At 36.9% G+C, this 20,893-nt stretch overlaps 1 protein-coding gene across 15 annotated transcripts in view; it reads left to right on the top strand.

The window, feature by feature from the left end:
• MRP (Multidrug-Resistance like Protein 1) overlaps positions 1-20,893 on the top strand; it is a 49,700-nt gene that overhangs the window by 19,190 nt on the left and 9,617 nt on the right. For 9 of the 15 annotated variants that reach the window (XM_086987089.1, XM_086987087.1, XM_086987081.1 and 6 more), the window contains 14 exons: positions 1,222-1,356; positions 6,147-6,329; positions 7,934-8,062; positions 10,070-10,219; positions 11,621-11,773; positions 12,637-12,836; positions 13,186-13,620; positions 15,027-15,285; positions 16,377-16,692; positions 17,124-17,447; positions 17,797-18,137; positions 18,308-18,532; positions 18,682-18,894; positions 19,538-19,751. In XM_086987089.1, the coding sequence (XP_086843215.1) occupies positions 1,327-1,356; positions 6,147-6,329; positions 7,934-8,062; positions 10,070-10,219; positions 11,621-11,773; positions 12,637-12,836; positions 13,186-13,620; positions 15,027-15,285; positions 16,377-16,692; positions 17,124-17,447; positions 17,797-18,137; positions 18,308-18,532; positions 18,682-18,894; positions 19,538-19,751 (3,172 nt within the window). In that variant the 5' untranslated portion in view covers positions 1,222-1,326. Of the gene's footprint in view, positions 1-1,221; positions 1,357-3,712; positions 4,098-6,146; positions 6,330-7,463; positions 7,483-7,933; positions 8,063-10,069; positions 10,220-11,620; positions 11,774-12,636; positions 12,837-13,185; positions 13,621-15,026; positions 15,286-16,376; positions 16,693-17,123; positions 17,448-17,796; positions 18,138-18,307; positions 18,533-18,681; positions 18,895-19,537; positions 19,752-20,893 lie in introns of those variants that run through there. The other 6 variants (XM_086987092.1, XM_086987090.1, XM_086987091.1 and 3 more) reach the window with 6 other exon arrangements.

Raw genomic sequence — 20,893 nt, 5'->3', positions numbered from 1 at the left:
TATATATATATATGTAGTGATTTGCTTGTCAATATCGCCAAAGACCTCTTTTTGCGGAATTGCTTCACATATACTATGTGTATGTACGTATATGTAACCGTTCCTTTCAGCTTATTTCAAGTGGTACTAATATCTGGGTAAGACCTCACCCAGCAAAGTAATTTACTTAACTCTTCACGCACATTTCCTGCAACGCTGAAGTGTTAGGTACTTAGAATAATGAAGAAATCTATCAAGGCGATCTGTTCATCGATCCATTTTGGAACTTCTACCATTTATTTTAAATCGCTTGCTCATAAGGGATTGCTGCATGGATTTGTATGGGTACAGTCCAATGAAGCGAGGCTATACACTGGGTGTGAAAGATTTTCCCAATCAAATACTATTTGATTGTGGTGGGTTGAAAGAATTACGCGTAGTTTAATGTTGTCATATAGTAAAATTACAGTATTTTTAATCTAAGGTCTTTACATGCCCAATTTCTTGATTCAATACGACCAACTTAGTAGAGTTGTGTGCGCATTCACTATTTCGCTGTGTTCATAAAGATTGCAACAAAGTGTTCTTTTAAAATAGCACAGAATCTTCAAACATAGATGTAAAGGATTCTCTAGTTTAAACGGTATGAACATCCATATTTCGAGAACGAATATTTCAAGAGTATGTGTACCGCTGCCCGGAAAAAAGATAGGTTAAATTCATTAATGTTTTGGGACGGGAACTTGTAAACTTGTAAATAAAGAACACACCATCAGATATGTTGAGCAAAACGTTTTGCTTTGTTAAAAACAGTCGGCAAGAACTTATATGCGGATCTAGTATCATAAATGTGGTACGGACATCGTGCTCTATTATACATACTTTTTTGCATTTGCCGATGTATAACGACAAAACAATTTTGTTATGTGTGCAATTTTTACATCCTTTGTTTTATCTTTGCTGTAACTTAATGAGACGCAATCTTAAATCATCGATGTTTTTGAAATTTCATACTCACCGAGTAAGAAAGATAATAAACCTGACGATGTTTCGTCACGTTTTAAAATATACCGATGGACGGTGAGTTCTTTGTTGTGGGTTGAGAAGCCGCCTTAGGCAGTTTTTGGTAACATGTCCTACGGCATCTTAATGAGCACTAAATCATTGTTGTAAATAAAACTAGATTTTGCCTACTTGTCATTTAGCTGGCCACATAAGTAAATATAATTGTAATTTTTGCAGTTCGCGAGTGAATAAACGGACGCTCATTCAGCAGCAGCAATTAGCCTGGGACAGCAAAAATCGTGCAACATTGGACTGCGGAAAAGCTCGTACTAAAAATTCAAAATGGATGATTTCTGTGGGTCACAGTTTTGGGTAAGTCGTAAGTTAACGTGCGATTTTTAACCAGACGCTTAACTCTGACATTCTTGTGTAAAATATGAACAGCTATCTTAAATAGTACCATTAATATTTGTTAAATAAAGAAGCCAATATTTAAATGGCTAGTCTAGGGTTTTGTTTTAATGTGCAATTCCATTTGTTTCCTGTGGCAGTATCTGCCTAAAATTAGGCATTTAATGCAACACGGCCCCTTGAATTTTTCAAGTTAAGTAATATTTATGTTAGAAACATAGTGTAAGTACAAACATATCGGTAGAGTTAACAATTCGAGTTCCTGGGGACTTCCTAATTCTTCTTCTTCAGAGGCACCCATTGATTAAAGTGGCAGAGTGTCCCTAAATCCCGTTCCATTTTTGCATTGTATACTTATGGACAACCTTCGTGACAGCAGGTTTTTTGCACAGTTATAATCGCTAGCCTCTTCCAGCAGTTTTGTTACTGTTGTCGAAGAGCCCAAACTTTGCACAACCTTGGGTGCTAGTGGTAAGGTCGGTATCCTCAAGGCAGTTCTTTATATTCGCGTAGCTGAAGCATTTCTGCAAGCACATCGGTATAATCGCAATAAGAAAATGGATTTAACGAAAATAATTATTAGACAAGTAGAATTTCATAATTGATGCGGTAGAGTTAGTAATGAAACAAGTTAGCTTCAAATAATTGTAAGTCACTTTCTTACACGCATACATAGCAATATGATTAAGAGTTACGAGCGAAAAAGTAACTAGTCTATTTGCTTCTCTAGCAATATTTTTTAGCGGTTTTTTAAATATAATATTTTTATAAATTTTGATAGTTAAATTAGTATATTATAATACCAGCCGGCATTAAATGTTTTTATATCACTCTGTCATTTGCATTTTTAAAAGTAGAATCTGAATGCCAAAGAGCTCAAAAGCTGTACATCTTTGCAGTTTGCATGTTCGAGCGTATATCTAAAAAGTATGTATTACACTCAGAGGTTGTAACCCCAAGATTTTTCAATCGATATTAGTACACTAAATTTCGATTTTGATCCGAAATATCTACAAAAGCGCTATGGCAAACCGGAAGAAATAAGCAAAGCCATAACAACTCGAATAAGAAAATTGTTCTGACAAATTAATCCTCTTAAAAAAGAATTTCGAGAATGGGTTGAAGTGGTAAATCAAAAGTGAGATGCATCTCTCCGCCACACCATATAGGCTTTCGTAAAGCTTTAGTGCTTTTCGATCCTGTCAGTGTTGATGGCATGCGCCTTCACATTGCGCAGCATCATTAATTTGAATAGAAACGAATGCTATGTTTTTGATTCATCATAAAGATGTTAAATACGATAAATATAATGAAAAAAATAATTCAAACTGTATATTTGGTGATAATCATGGTGCTTTGTATGCTAATCCATTCAGATATTTTATCATTACATTCACGGCTCAGGATATTTAATGTTAAGCACCTTTTTCTTATTTTTTCATTTTAAGAAATTACATGGTATTGAGTTTATCAGTGCCATATCTCACCCAAAAACTGCCGTAACTATCCGAAATAACGGTGTCTCTTGTCGCTTCACTTCAATTGCATAGCATATAATTTGTTCTCTTTGTCCCCACTGAACACGTCTTTTGTTTTTTTGTAACAGAGTGATATGTAGATTGTAACTTAATTGTCGGTGTAATGGCATCGCGTAGCTTTTATCTTGACCACCATGTTTTTCTAAGCAAAAGTTCTTTGCTTTGTTGCATTTGCTTTTAAATTCCTGGTGCAGATTTGTAAAGGTAATAGGTAAATTAAACGCCGAAGCTCTTTTGGTGCCAGGTTGTGTGTTGCGGACAGAATGTTGAAGGATTTACGGTGAATAGGTTAAGGCTGTTTTTTCTTCACATATTCGTAATTTTTTGGGTACTACGCTAGAGGGGCCAACCGGGATGGGTCCTATGTCATAAAAATCATTTTGGCAAAGCTTAAGTGTAATCTGGCGATGGCCGTTTGTCTATGGTTACGATGGCAACGTACTCAAGGGGAGCAAATTAACCTCTCATCATATAATATCTCCCCTTTGGATATTTCCTTCTGTCAAAACTAGTCCAATGCTTGTCGGGTGTCCGAAGGGATATGAAAACCTGTACATTGGTCTGTACTAAGCCTTCTCTATTCGTAAAATCCTAGTGTTAAAAGCAGCCAGATTCGATTGCGTTCTTGTGGTAAGAGACAAAAATCTGTTTAAAAGTACGAAAAGCTGGTGTTCTGAAGCGTGTGTCACGGGAATGCAATAGCAAAACCTCCCCTTTTAACGAAAATCATCAACGCAATCGTCAACGGGTTCTTTTGTTTCAAATCATATGAACTACAGCGCTGTTGCGAATCCCGGGACCATACACTGTCATTATGTGCTGAAAAGGCTCATGGATATGCAGAGATTCGAGAACTCATGAAGGTGGCACCGAAACACCCCGGCGTGTACCATATAAGTCAAAAAGGTAGTGACTCAGTTGGAGGTTTCGCGACGTTCAAACCTAGAAGACGCGATGCATGGACTTCGCTGCCTGCTTCCATTTCCAAGAATCTCTAATTGGAGAAGCCATGGGTCGCATAAGATGTCGGCGTGCGTACGCTTGAGCATGAGCGGGTGTGGTCATAGCAGCAAAAATAGATTCGGTTTGAGCATACAGAACAGGCGCCGCAACGTTTGAGGGACGGTGCGAGAATGTAGAGGGCTGCCAGTTTCCTGTCATCGCGTAAGTGAAATACTGATACTAATTAAAGATTCCGCCAAGAGGCGAGTCCTCCTCAGTGGTATGTTGGCACACACAAGTGGGTAAAGTGGCCGAAGTGGCGACGTACGGCTATCGGAACAAATGCGATTCATTAACGCAACGCTTCGTTCTTATATAGCCTCGGCGACAAAAATGCTCAATATATTATCGATTACGACTTAATATTTAATGGATACTCATCGTAACGGTATATTATATCGTCCAGAGGTGTTGAACGAATATACAAATTGGAATACTTCCCAACTACACTTATTAGCAGAATAAATCAGGTAAATGTTCACACCAACTAAAGATTTATTTTTTGGCCATACAAGTTTATGATTACAACAGCTTTTCGTTTATGGCGACAGTGTGCTTTAGGAATTTTCTTGCAAGTACAAATCGTGCACTGTCTGTAAGGTACGCCATATATATTTTTATTCGCGATTCGATCCCTGAGGAACTAATTTTTTTAATGTCTTCATCTTTAGTACTTTCGTTACAGTTTCAAAGCGCGATTGGAAGCGCACCATCAATGCTTCATTTCACACAAAAGTGTTGATTACAGCAACTCGGTTCTTCGGTTTGAGATCCTGAGGCTTGTTTATTACCTTTGGTCTTCAACCTCCTATTTCCACTCGTAATGTGATTACAGCAGTAACAAGCTGCTGTTTTCCTGAAGAGTGCCTTGCCTAATGTACTTTATAACACATCTTCGGACAATAGGAGTTTAACCTGGAAATTATCTCGGCACGTAATAAGTTACTAGATAAATAAGTTCTTCTAGAGGAAGTTTCTCTCTTTTGTAGAGCGTAATGATAATTTAGACAAGTTAATTATTCTTAGCAATTTGTAACTTTCCAATATCAACTGTCGATAATTTCTTTAAAAAATCTTATTGAAAAATCTGTTTCCAGCTTTACAAAATGAGCGCACCTTGGTCATTAACATTTATGCTATTTAGCCGTAATGGTAATTTTTCTTGGCATTAGTTGACATTTATAAAACATGAACTCTTTATTTATAAATCATATTTTCTAACTGATGGAAGACTTTTTACATGGGCAATTTTTTCTTTCCGTAGCAGGACGGAATGCTAATTTGGTTAAATTGCGAAGTGGTTGATAAATTAGCAAACATTTGGGCATATGCTTCATATTCTTTGATTATATGAATACTTTTTTGTCGAAGAGATAGCATAAATCGAACTGAGGAAGCAGAATAAATGCAATAAGATACTGAGGTTTCAATAACCTACCAATGGGAAATCGAAAAGACCGGTAAAAGAACACGGAGTCAGGGCTCGATAAGGTCTCATACTAGCGTCCCGTGCGCAGTTATGGGTGTACTTTACATGTTCAAATTAAGCAAATGTATTTTGGTTTGTATTGATAATTCTTAAATTGAGCTCAGATATTTATTCCGTTATTTGGAAAAATATAGCGCGTTTACGGATGAACAACAGGGCAACGAGGTTGCAAACTAACAGGGGAACAAGGTAGCAAGTGGCAGCTTTAGAATCAAAGATGGAAGAATTAATACGGTGTCTACAGCCGTAACATAGATTAGGGTTATTGGTAAATGTAATTCTAAATTTGTAAAAAAAGCCAAACTAAGAGTAGAGTCCTTCGCAATAGACATGCAGCAAGTTTAAAATTATGATAAAGTCTCCCCAGCGATCTCGAACCAAGATGATGTTGTAGGTCACGTAACCAGTAGTTTTGTGCGGGATGAGTAAAAAATTATTTTCATTTATTTTCGCCTAGATATATTTTCAAAATTTAAACGTAGAGATTATTTAATTAATGCAACATCCGAATATTATTTGGGCGGCTCATTAAGTTAACATGTGATCATAATAATATATCATTTAAGAGCTACTCATAAAAATCGTGTGAAAAACAATATATGCACCCTTTTTTATTCGCAATAATATACATCTGCACGCACTTGTATATGTGGCACAGACATCAGCAAAGCTGAGTTCTTGTTCTAATTTTCTGCCACGCTTGTCGTTCATCATTCTTTCAGAACGACTCTCTGACGTGGTATACAAATGGCTCTACTCCAGATGTAACCGTATGCTTTCAAAACTCTGTCCTTGCTTGGATCCCATGTGTTCTCATTTGGGTCCTCAGTCCCCTCGAAGCTTACTATTTACTTACATCACAGCGAAGCTACACCCCATGGACGTGGCTAAATTGCACGAAAATTGTAAGTCATACGTACCGGTATGCTCGCGTAAAAATCACACATTTACTTTTGTCTTCGGATTTCTTCGCACTTTCTAACTTTTTAATAGGAGTGAATGACAGCTAAGTATATAAAAATTTTAGTGCCTAATTTCTCAAAAATGGCATTTAGCGTTTCATTCCATGATGCTTAAATACATTTAATCAAATGGTTCCAACTCTTAAAGCCAATTGCACAACATTAAAGCACGGGCATCAAACGGGTATTAATTTATGAAAGCAGTATTATTTTACATTCACTGGTGTCCTACATGTCGATAAAAACATTAGCCAACATTTTCAGGTTACTGATAACAGATGTACTGTGTAAAACTGACATATCGAATCCCAGCGATCACAGGCGCTATAGCTTGTTGTAATCGAATTTTAGTGATTTCGGGATCCAATATTCCTGCTAATAACCCGTACTATGTACAGCCGGCGCGTTCTATCTTACCATATAATACGACTGTTGCTGGCGCTGAACAACTAAGTAGTTGTGTTTGTTTACGAGTTTCAAAAAGGTAGGTTCATTTCGCATTATGTTCACCAGAACGGATTAAAAGACCGTGTTAAAGATTGCGCTTTACGGTTGACTCAAAGAAACTGGGTTTAGAAAAGTAGACCAAGAACCTCGGTTGGATGGTTCAACGAAACGGGCCCGTTTTCATTGAGCAAACCGAGTCAAAAAATTGAATCGCTGAAAGCTGGGAAGAAGTCAGTTTTTTTTTTTTCAGAGGAATGCTAGTTTGAAATTCTCGAAAAAATGTCCGTCATGCCTTCTGGCATGTCAGCGAACAATACTCTGAGAACAGCGTCGTGCCAAAACTCAAACGTCCATTAAAAGTTAAGATATAGTCTATGATGGGATGATGATTTCACACAGGTAATTCTAGAGCAGCAGGAATATGCTGAGGTTTTTCGAGTGAAAGAAGCTGCTTGGCGGGATACGGGAATAGCTGCAAGAAATAACGACGTCTCCATGCACGTTGGGGCGTTTTATTAACGAGTTCGGAATACCTCAAGGCCACTTGCTGTCAATGATGTTCAGCCTCCTAATTTGGCGGACCTTAATCCCATAAAAAACGATAGGAAAATCGTAAAATCAAGAGTTCGAGAAGGACAGAAAATAAAAGGTATTCCAGATCTCCGTAAAAAAACCACTAATATGTGGTAACAGCATCCACTTCTAGCTGGGACAGCAAAAAATCGCACCAGAGGGATGCGTCGAATACTAGTGACACTTACGCTGAAAGTGAAGGTGCTACAAAATACTGATGCTTACAACTATATTACATAATTTTTGAGCGGTTTAAAAATGTTTGCCGATTTTTTTATCGACATGTAGGGTGGTTGTAAAATAAAGTAAGATACTCCAGCTTTTTTAAGCCAAAAATCCATTTAAAAGTATCTCGCTTCACTGTCGCGCAATTGGTTTTGGTGACTGAAACTATTTCATTGAGTTTATTTGATTGTACACTAATTAAATTATACTCGTTCCAATAACATAGCCCTGTTTAATTATTCCATGTCGTTGTGCCAGAAATTGTCTTATTTTTCTCTTTTTCTTTTGTGTAATAACTTCAGGTGACAACAATGTTATGCTTGCTCGTTTGTGTAGTCGAGTTCCTATTTACAGGTGTACAGGGGTTTATTAATAACAAAATCTTACCTGATGTTTACTTCTATACACCTTTCATCAAATCTGCAACTATGGCAAGTCTATCGTTAAGTATTTTGTTTGTTTATGTCTACGGTTATATGCGCAATGTTTAAACTACTTCACAAATTCTTCTTTCGTGCTAGATCGGCGTATGTTCAAAAGATATGCTTTACTTTTTTTTTTATGAAATACACGGATAGGGCGTTATTGAGTAAAATCCTTTTCCTTTCATTTTTCGTATTTAAATATCTTCAGTGTACAAATACAACTGATGACGACAGGTTCCTCTAAAATTAGCTTTTGGCCTTAACTTCAACAGATTAGCGAGACTGGCTGAAGCCCGCATTATATTGGAAAGGTATACTCTGCCTTTTTGTGCTATGTTGAAACATCCTTTGCACTGCTAAATCATATGCGTTGAATGACTTAGAGTTTCTCACTGACTATCTTGTAATCTCACTCAAGCCTGCAATATACTAGCATAGTAAAACTTCCGCGAAAATCTAATATACACTTATAGAAACAGAGTAAAGGGCACCAGTATTGCAATAATGAAGCCATCATGAAAAGCGGAAGATGAGACATGCAGTTATGCGTAGTACACTATTATAGACTCTATGCTTATTCAAGTGTACATTAGATAGTAAGCATGCCCATTAAATATATCACAGATATTTAGTGGCCAGGGTGTACCTAGACTGGCAAGTGATTGCAAAGATTAGGTGTGTACGGTTATTGCCAGTGTCCTACAAGGCTCGATTCTTGGATCCTTGATTTGGAATCTGGTTTATGACAGGGTATCAGATCTGGGAGAATCTACGAAGAGTTGAAATGCTCGCCTACACCGGTGAGCTTGGGCTCATAATTATGCCCAGAATAGAAAACGTTTTACTGGGTACAAACAATGAAACTTTGGGAAAATAGCACAGTGGTTGAATCGCAACCATCTATAGCTAATACATGCAAGGAAAAGATCCTGTAGCCAACGAGCCGAAGGCGAACAAGATAAGTTAACCTTGTAGTAACGGGCCACCTAATAGAAATCGGGAAAAAGCAAGGCATTTCGGGGTGGTCCTCAGTACCGGGTTATAAGGGCTTGCACATGTGGAATACGTTTAGGCAGAAGCCTAGCATTTTGCCGCGAGTTTGACCCGGGTTTTGCCGAGGGTTGGTAGAGTATTCAGGGGAATGGCAGCTGGGTTTAGGGAAAGTAGACCGATGGACTCGTAGGCTCAATTACGGAAACGGGGGCTCTATATCCATTGTCATATTGAGGCTATGGCATTGCAATCGGCACTAAGGTAAACCCTAAGCATGCTGGCGATCAAAATCAATTGGGCGTATTGGACGGTCTCTACCGTAGCGCTCCAGGTCCTCGCCAGCGGTCTTATGGTATATTCTAGGAGGGAAAGAGCTGGCCATTTTCGGACGGTGATATAATTCAACCATGGTCGAAAAAGCTACAATTGTTACGTGACGTGAGGTTTGGGAGCATTGAGGCTTGAAGGGATGACCGAGGCAAGCTGGACCAAAAACCTACACTCATCTCCGGATGTGGCTGGCAACGCAAATGGAGCTAATGTACGATGCAAGAGAAATATTGAACGGCCAAAGATAATTCGAAATTTATGTGGTAAAAATAGTGAAAGCCCAAGTGGGTGTATACGTTCTCTGCAACACTAAAGGGGAAGACAACGTAAAACAGTCTTACGCTGCTAGGATCTAGTTGAGGTAGCGGGGTAAACCCAGCCGGTATGGACTAAAAGGAAAGCAATTAGGGAATTGGAGAAATACATGACAATGAATCTGGCGGCATGAAGAGTGTCCACTAGATAGCAAAGTGTAATAAATGGGAATAAAGGGACGTAAGGAATAGAAAGTAAACCAGTTAAACATGGAACAAAGTAAATCAGTCAGCCAAACATCGGGACTTGCCATAATGGGACGAAGACAGTTTTATTTAATGTAGTACATTTCTATAATAGTTTAATGAACCAACTAAAACGATTACATTATATATCTTACTGCTTCTTTGTTGATGTTTTTATATATCTTTTCAGTTCCTGGTCATGGTGTTCACTCTAGCCGAAAAGCGCAAGGGATTCCAGAGCTCAGGAATAATCTTTAACTTCTGGCTTGTGGCCTTTCTTTGCGGTCTCCTGACTTACAGATCTCTATTTCTACGCAACGTCTTTGGTTATCGTTTTAACGTAGGTGTTTCATAAAAAATTAAAGGCACAACATGAAAGTGTTGCATCGGTAACACAGTATGTGCCTCCATTGAAAGTTGTCAATGCAGGTCTGGTATCAAATCAATACTGAAGCTCACATACATGTTATATTTATGTAGGAAGTATTGACATTGAGATGGTATTGATATTCCATTTATAAGGTTGGGTAACATATACTGCGTCGAAGATATAAGAGTCGAAGTAAATACAGTTGAACATTGTCCTACAGTTATTGTAACCATATGCGTCCGTTTCGCAGTGAAGGAAATTTTTCAAACTCCATTGCTATTTTCTCAATGAAACCTCATATGACAAACTAAAGGATACGAATAACAAGTTTCTGAAATAACATAAAAGCAATAGATAATTAAGAAAATATGCATCACTGTAAATTCTAAGTCGGATTAAATTTTTTTGGAAGCAAAACTAATTACAGATCTTTGAGGATTTCAGAATTAACTAGAAGTACAAAATTTGTGTAAAATATATAAGGCAAAGCTTGGGGGCTATATAAATATCATATAAACTATGATCATATGTTATTCTCAAACATCTATGCCCACTTTACGATATTGTTACCGACATGTAACAAAAAATATGATTATCAAAACATACATGCTAGACTCGTAGGCTTGTTTTCAAGTAAATGAGGGCAAATATAATTAGATGATGTGACACTCCTATAACCACTCTTAGCGTTTCAGTTTCAGATAATTGTAAGTATAATTTTTACTTTTTTTTACTGGGAGCAAATCAATCGATTTGTATAGAAGTCAAATTGTTCATAATTCATTCAATCGTGGATTTAAAATTGATGTTCATAAAAATTTAAATTCCTATAAGGAAGAAAGCAGCATAAGCATAAGTTGACCCTATTTCTATAACACACATGATATCAATTTAATTTCAATGTCCTTAAAACTTTTCGAAAACATCTATCGGCGCGCTATATAAACGTTTCTTTGTAACTGTGATGAATGTATCATTTTTATACTCATCTAGCAAATCGTACTGAGGAAACTGATATTCAGTTTCGTTGTTTAATTTGACAACTTTAAATGTGTTAAATGCAAAAGAGTTTAACTACCTAGAATCCCATTATATCAACTTACTCTAAAATTTTATGATGCAAAACTGAATTGAACTAAGATTTCACTAAGGTCAACCATCATCGAAACAAATGTACTTTTAACATGATTTGGCAACAATTAGTAAACAATTAAATTCTGCATAAGGCTTCGTTTTAGCTTTACCTTACGAAACAAAAAGAGAAAATAAGCGATGATAGTTAAAGCATAGTCTATGCATGTGCAGGATAATGTAGGCATTTAGTCGGAACATAATATAATAATCTTAACTGTATGGTTTTCTCTAATATAGGATAGTCCTGTGTTTGATGATCACAGCCACCTGCAAGATGTTGTATTTCATTGCTACATGATCTACTATCCACTGGTTGGGCTCAATCTCGTTCTCAACTTCTTTTCTGATGCTCCTCCCATTCTCAAACGCAAAGTCATACTTAAGATTGAGGTAAATACCAATATTCTACCCTAATTCGGCTGGCTTAGAATTACGTACTCGCTATTCGCCAACTACACAATATAATAGTTTATTTATTAGCTTTTATTATAGTAGATACGCAACACGTAGAAATAATACAGTATATTGTAAAAACATGCATTTACAGAGGACTATAGATTAGTTAATATTATGGGCAGTAAAAATTGAAGTCGTAAAAATATAACTGCTCGTTCAATATATATTATATGCCTAGGGCAAATTCTTTGTCCTGTTGTGGATCTCAGTAAGTTTTATATTGATAATTATCACGCCAAATTAAATTCCAGTTAACATGATTTTTATCGAGGAAACAAGTAGCTATTATTGTTAGAATTTCGAGAGCGCTAACTTTTAATACGCTACGGTATTTTGAAAAGAAATGTTGCTTTTTAGCTTAAGCGTCAGTATCCATTGAATAGAAGAAAAGCTTTGTTAGCTATATTTAGTCGATAGTCACTTACTGGTGCTAAGTTTGTTCGTTAAAGCTATAAAGTATTAATGAGATCATATCCTAGAATCGAAAACGACACGACAAATTGTTGTTCTGTCTGTTGTTATTATTGTATAATATCTGTACATGTTAATTCATATAAAAAAAAATTAAGGACGCATCTTATTGTCCATTACGAATTGGAAATTAGACGAGCAGTGTTTTTGATATCATCCTGTTAAAGGCTATAGTTAAAACCATTAAGTGTACGCTTTTGCTTCAGAGTTAGTTGCTTGTCAATTACATAGCACGATTACTATTTTTCAGTACTCATTTAGTGTATGCATTCAAATATGTACCTTAGGTCATTACATAGCGAGTTTCATGTCTAAATTTTTTGTAGCGTGAAAGTCCGGAAAAAGGAGCATCCTTTCCATCCCGGATGCTGTTCTCCTGGTTCACGTCACTTGTTCTCAAAGGCTTCAAGCAGCCACTCGAAGTTGCGCATCTTTGGGTACTTAATCAACAAGACCGATCAGTTAATGTCGCACGGGAATTTGACAAGAACTGGCAGAAAGAACTTCGCAGTAAAAATTTTGAAACGTAAGTATTAAAAGCGTGTTTACCGTTACATTAAAACATGTTTTTCCACCTATCAATACAATGCCAGTATCTGTTTATAGAATAGAGGTATTGATTGCAGTAATTATACCAGAATTCATATTATCGTTTTACCTGCAGGTGTCTGAAATTAAGTCAGCTGTTATTACCATATTACGTGATAGTACTGCTCACAATACTTCGGATACAAGACTGAACTAAATGGAGGTCTATGTAATATTTAGCTGGTAATTAGATTTTTACTTCTGTTGTTACCTGTAACCAGGGATATACTATCAATAATAATAATAAAAACATTATGTGCATTGCCGATTTATAAATTTATATGCAGGGAGTCGACAATTACGGCAACATTTCCTCGTTCGTCGGGCTCGATTGACAGCGGTTCGAATGGACCTTTTTCTTCAAATCAGGATGGCGAAATCACTTTTAATTCGGCAAAATCTAGGGCAGCCTATAACAATGCAGACAATTCACGAATGCCCAATGTTGTTAATGCTCTTGTACGAACTTACTGGCCGATGCTTGTTCTGGGTGCCGGCATGAAGCTTATACATGACATTTTTCAATTCGTACAGCCTCAGCTGTTAATCTTGATGATCGGTTTTATTGAAGACCCTAGTATAGAGCTATGGAAAGGCGTATTATTTGCTTCGCTGATGTTTATTACGGCCAGCTTACAAAGCATAGCCTTGTCTGTCTACTTCCACCGAGTGTATGTCGTCGGCATGAGGATGAGAACCGCATTGATCTCTGCCGTTTACAGGTAATTCAAATTGCATACAAAAAGTATAAAAGAATAGAAAAAAAGGCCTTTGACTGGCAAAAACCACCAAAGTGGTATTGCTGCATAACAGTCCTGCACCGCATAGTACTTTGGTGACCCGGTAAGTCCTGATGAACCTACAGTGGGAAACTTTGGCTATCCGGCGTACAGTATGGATATCGCTCCCTTTAATTATCACTTAATCAACCAAACAGTTCTGGCCAATGCAGCATAGCCAAGAAGGCAAAGGTAGAACAGAAACCGAGGTCCAACTAGATTGATTCCAAGGACGATGCTTTTGTTTCGCGGAATATATTTAGTTGCCATAAAAATTATATTAATTAGACTAATATATGTTTATTTGTTTGAAAGTTACAATAAAGTGGCTAAGAAGCACTGTGTCTTTGTGATAATAGAGTGGTAACGTTGTCAATTAAACTTAAGGATACATAAAGCGATGTAGGTCCAAAACCCGGTGTGAACACATTTTTGTTCGTACTCCAAACCATCCGTATTAATATTTAACCACACTAGCACTGGATGTATAAAATACATGGGTACTAAAACGGTGTAATTTGCTCATATCTCGGATTGAGGAAGTAACTTCTACTGTATTTTACATTTGCGTATTGCACAAGATATCGTTCTTTACGTTAATGTACCCGTTATATGTAAATTATTCTATTACATGCGACTAAAAGTTTTTAAACATGTAAATGCTTGTGTGTCTACGTTGAGATTTCTATTCTCAGTTTGGTCGCGGTTTTCCTTATCATCTTGCAGATTGCTGTCAAGATTTGAAATACGCTGGCGTTTACCCCAAAACAAACGCAAAAGACAAGAGACTTAGCTTTCTCGTAGAAATAGTTTTGAAATAGTAAAAGTGCTTGATTTAGTGATTATTAATATATAAATATATTATATTTTTGACAGGTGAAAACTATTCCAGGAGCCTTTGGCACATTTTCTGCGATAATGAACTTTTTGTGGTTTCGGATATCGTTGTAGTACGCATTTGTCCTTTCTTAAATTTGTTGATTTAACTCTAAACCATTGTTTACGGTAAAACTGACTGCACTCATTAACTGAGTTGCTTTTAAACTCGTTTTTATTTATGACTAAGTAATATTCTTCTTACGAAAAGATTTTGTGCGTAAACAGACTTATTCTGCATTTATCGGGGCTATACTTAGCAATGTGTTCATAGATAAGTAAATGGACTTTGTTTCTTTAAATGAAGATGCGTAAAGAAAGCATCGATATCCTAGTATCTAATTCGTAAACCGGAACTGATAGATTCTTCGGGTGAAAGCATGATGGGAATATGTATATATAGACATGTATTACCTGTGATGATAGGTAGTATATTTGACTGTAATATTCTTTTTTTTGTGTTCTGGCCGTAGGAAATCTTTGGTTTTGTCTAACAGCGCGAGAAAAACAACGACAACAGGGGAGGTAATCAACCTGATGTCAAACGATGCGCAGAAGTTTATGGAATTGATGGTGTTTGTAAACATGATCTGGTCGGCGCCATTGCAGATAGCACTGGCGGTGTATTTCCTCTGGCAAATTCTTGGGCTTGCAGTGCTGTCTGGGTTAGCCGTTATGGTTCTTATGATCCCAATCAACGGCTGGCTAGCCAGCATGCAAAAGAAACTTCAGGTAATCGTCATATTGACTCAAAAATATTCTATTGCTAAAAACATGTCCATATCCAGTACTATTGGCTGACGATTTACTGATGAAGTAAATTAGGAACCGGCTCCGGCATGTATACATGCAATGCTGGAACCGGTTGCCTAGTACAATTACATTTCTTCTGTTCATTAAGTTTAGCAGTGTAATGTCACCTAAAGGCAATCCCTATGCAGCTGTCAGAAATAATAATGATAATATCTCTGGATAAGCATTCACTAATTTCCCAAAAATTGTTTACATTATATTTTTTTTTCGTCAAGCTAGGTCTACATACAAAACATGTTAGACCCGTTTTCGAAATGCTTTATCTTACCGCTGAAGTCTGTAGAATAAGCGGCATAGACAGACTAAAAAAATATTACCTACCTTACGCTTTTTTAAAGCTAATTGAGGCCCGCTGTTATTTTTCCTTGACGCTTGTAGGTGAAAAGTGGGGGGTCTGAAACGCACGAGCAGTACATACAATGCACGTATATTCGAAGAATATGCAGATTCCTCTGAAAGATATAGTACCGATATAATGTTTTAAATAATATTTGATAAGGCGATTGTAGATAATTCTAATGTTAAATATTAATCACTGTATAACAGTAAATAGTACAAAACTTAGTGTCGTCGTATCGTAGCCCTTTAGTATGAAGTAGCTAAAAACGTGTTTATTGCCGACACCTGTGCAACTTGAAACCATTTTGGACTTCCCTGGCCTGGTCACAATAATTTGATATTTTATTCGCAATTGAAAAAGCTTTTTTTTTTTAATTTTAGTTGCTGGCTTATTTATCATAAGAATCTTACTGTAAAAATTAGCTCAATTTAGCTGGTGGGGCCTGTGTAGTAAAAGATGGGTAAATTCTTAATCATTATTTTCGCTTAACTACATTGTACACTGTCTTCGATATTTCCTTAAGGTTCGTTGTATAAAAAATGTCAAGCTTGTTTGCTTAAAACAGGGCTGTGTAATTTCTAGCTGTGTTAAAAAGTTACCATTTAAATTTGTATTTTGTTGGTGCGTGGCTTCGCTCGATGGATTCTCACCGACCACAATTCTTTTGCAGACGGATCAAATGAAGTTTAAGGATGACCGAATAAGGTTAATGAACGAAATATTCTCGGGCATTAAAGTTTTAAAACTATACGCTTGGGAACTTAGCTTTCAAGATCTAGTAAAATCAATTCGCTGCAAGGAAATTGCGAAACTCAAAGAAATGGCTTATCTAAATGCGGGTCTCGGCTTCTTGTGGACATGTGCGCCTTTTCTTGTATCTCTAGCGTCTTTTCTAACGTACGTACTTCTGGATAAGAAGAACGTTCTGGACCCGAAGAAAGCCTTCGTCTCGCTTACGTTATTCCACATTCTTCGATTTCCTTTAAGTGAGTAATTCTTCCTTTGCTTTAAGCTTAAGTATGTTCTTGTAGCCATAAAAATGGGATTATGGTTTGCGGCCATGAGTTATTAAATGCAGTTATATTTTTCAAATTTGATATTTGTTCTATTATGATCACTGTATATGAAGGTAAGAACAAATTATGATTTCTAAACACAATGCGTAAGTACTGTGAAACCTTCCGACAGTTAAATATTTGCTCTTATTTAGATACGCACGTTTGTATATGCTGACTGAGGCATCCATAATGAATAGTCCACAAAGGTTGTAAATTGTTCGGCTTTCTTTAGGTTATTTATGGCTGAATAACGTTTCTACTCTATAGAGGATGTGGGCTTGGCTAAGATTAAAGAGTTAGTTCATCTATTAATAACAAAAGCTGAAAGTACAATGTATCCATGACTTTGCTTATTCCAGGTATGTTGCCTCTCTTAATTTCCATGCTGATTCAAGCAGCGGTAAGCGTTAAACGCATTAACAATTTTCTTAACTTAGAAGAGTTGGATTTGTATGTTGCTCGCTCTTCGTCTCGTACTTCTCCAGTTTCTATCTCTGTAGAGAAGGGAACCTTTGCGTGGAGCAATGCTGAATGCGAGCAGCCAACATTACATGATATTACATTGCGAGTAGGAAGAGGGAAGCTAGTGGCCATTGTCGGACAGGTGGGCTGCGGAAAGAGTTCATTATTAAGTGCGATTCTTGGAGATATGGAAAAAATTGGGGGAGAAGTTGAGGTCCATGGTGAGTAATTGTAACAGAAATGATACTTTCAAGTTCTTCGGCATGCATCAAAACTGTCTCCCTTTTTCTCTATATATCTATATATATAAAGTTGTGATTGAAAGCGTGTGAACTTCAGTCGAATTGACCTCCACATAAACTTACTTTTTCAAAACGTAGGTATAACAATGTAGACTTCACGCCAGTTTTGTGAAAATATTTTTTTTTATTAAAGAAACAATTTTATTTATTTATTAACTGATGATTTGGTTAATCCTCAGTCTAGTAGATAATATGAGGTCCTATGCAGTTACCAGATAAGTTAAACAGCTTGTAGTTGATAAAATAGATTTATTACTCAGCTCCACAGGAATTTGCTGGGTTTTCTGTTTCATCGTAGGCAAGTTGGCTTATGTTGCTCAGCAGACATGGATCCAGAATACAACTGTACGAGAAAATGTCTTATTCAATCGGCCCTTTGAAGCAAAGAGGTATGATGCTGTCATTGATGCCTGTGCCTTGCGAACTGATCTTCAAATTTTGCCTGGTGGTGATGAAACTGAAATAGGCGAGAAGGGAATTAATCTCTCCGGAGGGCAAAAACAACGAATTTCATTGGCGCGAGCGTGTTATTCCGACGCAGATGTTTTCCTCTTCGACGATCCTCTCAGTGCCGTCGATTCTCACGTTGGAAAGCACATATTCGATAAGGTTACTTGTCTTAAAAACCTACGTAATCATTCTCATGTTGACAGGGTAATGTTGCGTTTTCTTTTGCAATATTGTTGCATTTTCAATATACGTTGCAATTTATTTTTTCTAACTAAAGGCATATTTCCATGTTGTAGATTGTATATTCACGATGAATGATGTTCATTCAGGTAATAGGAAACTCAGGATACCTGGCAGGACGCACACGGGTACTAGTTACCCATGGTATATCATTTCTGCCTCATGTAGACCATATTGTGGTTTTGGGTGATGGCCGCATTCAAGAGGAGGGTACGTACAGAGAACTTTTGGCCAAAAAAGGCGTGTTTGCAGACGTACTAATGCAGTTTATTCAAGCAGGAGCTGGGAAAGAGGACTCGGTCGACGAAACCGAGGCAAGCATAATTACAATTAGCTTCAATGAATATTTATGAGTAGAAATAAGCTATCAAAGTATTTAAGTTACTAGCATGGAAGCTACTTCAGTAAAAAAATAGCGTTAAATTCCGGTCAGTAAATAATTTGTATGTCGTATTTCCTTCAGGTGAACCTTATGGAAGATACAATCAACGAGGTGCAGGGCGCTCCTCTCACGGAAGACGAAATTAGTGAGGAAAATCCGGATTGTGTGACTGGGCTCCGGAAGCCATCGCGTTGCGTTTCGCAAGACAAGTCAACTTCAAATTCCCGATTGTCTTTTGAATCATCTGGTCACTTTTCAAGGAGAGTTTCAATTTCCCAAAGTTCTAATGTCAAGGTGTGTCAATCAGGAATTTGTGCTAGTTTTTTAGTTCAAGCTACTTGACTCTTAGCGTATGTTACACTTCACTGAAAGTCTGCCAGTGTGGTGTTACATGCATACGCTAGGTAAGTTTCACCCGCTTAGGCCGCACATCCTTTCTGGCAAATGGGTTTACCCTTTCCCATCATAAAAAGTGCGCCATTCAAACGATGAGATGTCGAAAACAGTATGATTAAAAATGTAGGTAAATGTATCGAATACAAGTGATAATGTGATGTGTGAACAAGTGATAACATTCTAAACACAATTTACAATATTAAAATTATTTTTAAACCCAGTTTTAAAGAAAGATGGATTGTGGGTGGCAGGTTTCAAAGCTTACGACAACCTAGATTACCAACTCAGTGACCTTCTTGGCAACATCAAACAGAATACTGTGTCGTTCAGCATCAGTATACAGTATTTCCAACTAGTATATATCACATATTTACGAATTTTTTTTTAATGTGAGACTCTGTATACTATACCATAAAGAAAATACTACTATTTTTTTGCGTTATAATAACGGCAATTCTAAAATAAGAATTACTAGATTTTCCGCATAGCAATATTCTATTATCCATTATAAATGTTTAATATAGTTATTTGTTGCTTTTAGGCAGGAGAGCAATCGTCTGAAGTACAGCAGAAGTTAATCCAAGCGGAAATGATGGAAACGGGCAAAGTTCAATGGAGTGTCTATTTGTCGTATTTTGCGGCAATGGGTTACATATGGGTATTCACGATCGTCCTGTTTAATATCCTTTCAAATCTTTTCGCGCTGTTTTCCAATATTTGGCTATCAGAGTGGTCCAACGATCGACTGCTTGCAGGTACTACTACAAACCCTCCAAATTTAGTAATAAGTTAAAATTGAGTGATTGTCATTATTAGGCAACTTGGTTCAGCTAGAAGAGACTTACGTTGTAAACCTACTCAATTAGTGCTGTTAGCAAAATAGGGATTCCTTTTTAATATGCGTGTGCTTCTATATTTACTAAAATATGCAACCTGTTTACTCAGAGATTAGTAATATGACAAGCCTGTGGAGCTCGGATATATCTCAGCGGAATGAGTTGTACAGGTTTCGACTTGAGAATATTAAAATGCATGAGAATATTAAAGTGAATTACAAGTACCTAAAATCAGAGCTAAAAATCACAGTCAAACCGTTAGAATCGAAACAGTAAAATGACAAGAAAAAAGAATAGAAAGAAGCGCTGTTCCCACATCATTATCCTTTATGTTATTTTTTACATTTGTCTTAAATCACTTGTAAAGGCCTGATTGCAAGTAACATCTGTTTTGACACTTACGCTTATTAAAATGAGCTAAATAATTGGTAGCATGAACTCTCTATAATTTACAGACTCGTTAACTCGTATAAACTTATAAGAGATCTTACAGTCTTTTGTCATGGTTTTTCACCTGTAGCTTACTCGTGCATGTTAAAAAATATAGAATTTTAATTTCCATTTAAGCCACAAAAGGGAAGTACCCCTTATAAATTTGCCGAGCCCGAGATTTACATTGCGGATTGATTGAAATTGTTATGGATGACTTTCCCGCAAAGATTTTTCCATAATACATGGGTATTTACCTGATTCGTAAGAGTGGAGGCTGTCCCATCACCGTTGCGGAAATTCTGAATAAAAAGAGTAATTCCATCTACTAAGTTTATTTCAAGCCATTTAAAACAAATAACTTGGATCAAGGGGTTAATCTACGTTTTGTTAAACCCTCTTGTATGACAGACGTTCCTGAGTCTCCTTTCCAGTGAAGATTTGTCAAACATTTACGTGCCTTTCCTTTTACGGCCACATGACCTGTCCCTCGGAGTTTTATACTCCGAAGATAAAATACCTACAGCCTCCTTTCGGATTGTACGTCTCCTCTCTAACTTTCTCAAGGTATTCTGTAAGCGAACGTTGATACTCTATTCTGTTAAACGTAGTATTGTATAAGCGAAGCATCA

This window comes from Varroa destructor, unplaced genomic scaffold, assembly GCF_002443255.2.
Source record: "Varroa destructor unplaced genomic scaffold, Vdes_3.0 BEIS01000004.1, whole genome shotgun sequence".
NCBI classification, from domain to species: Eukaryota; Metazoa; Arthropoda; class Arachnida; order Mesostigmata; family Varroidae; genus Varroa; species Varroa destructor.
This window is presented reverse-complemented; position numbering and strand designations above follow the sequence as displayed.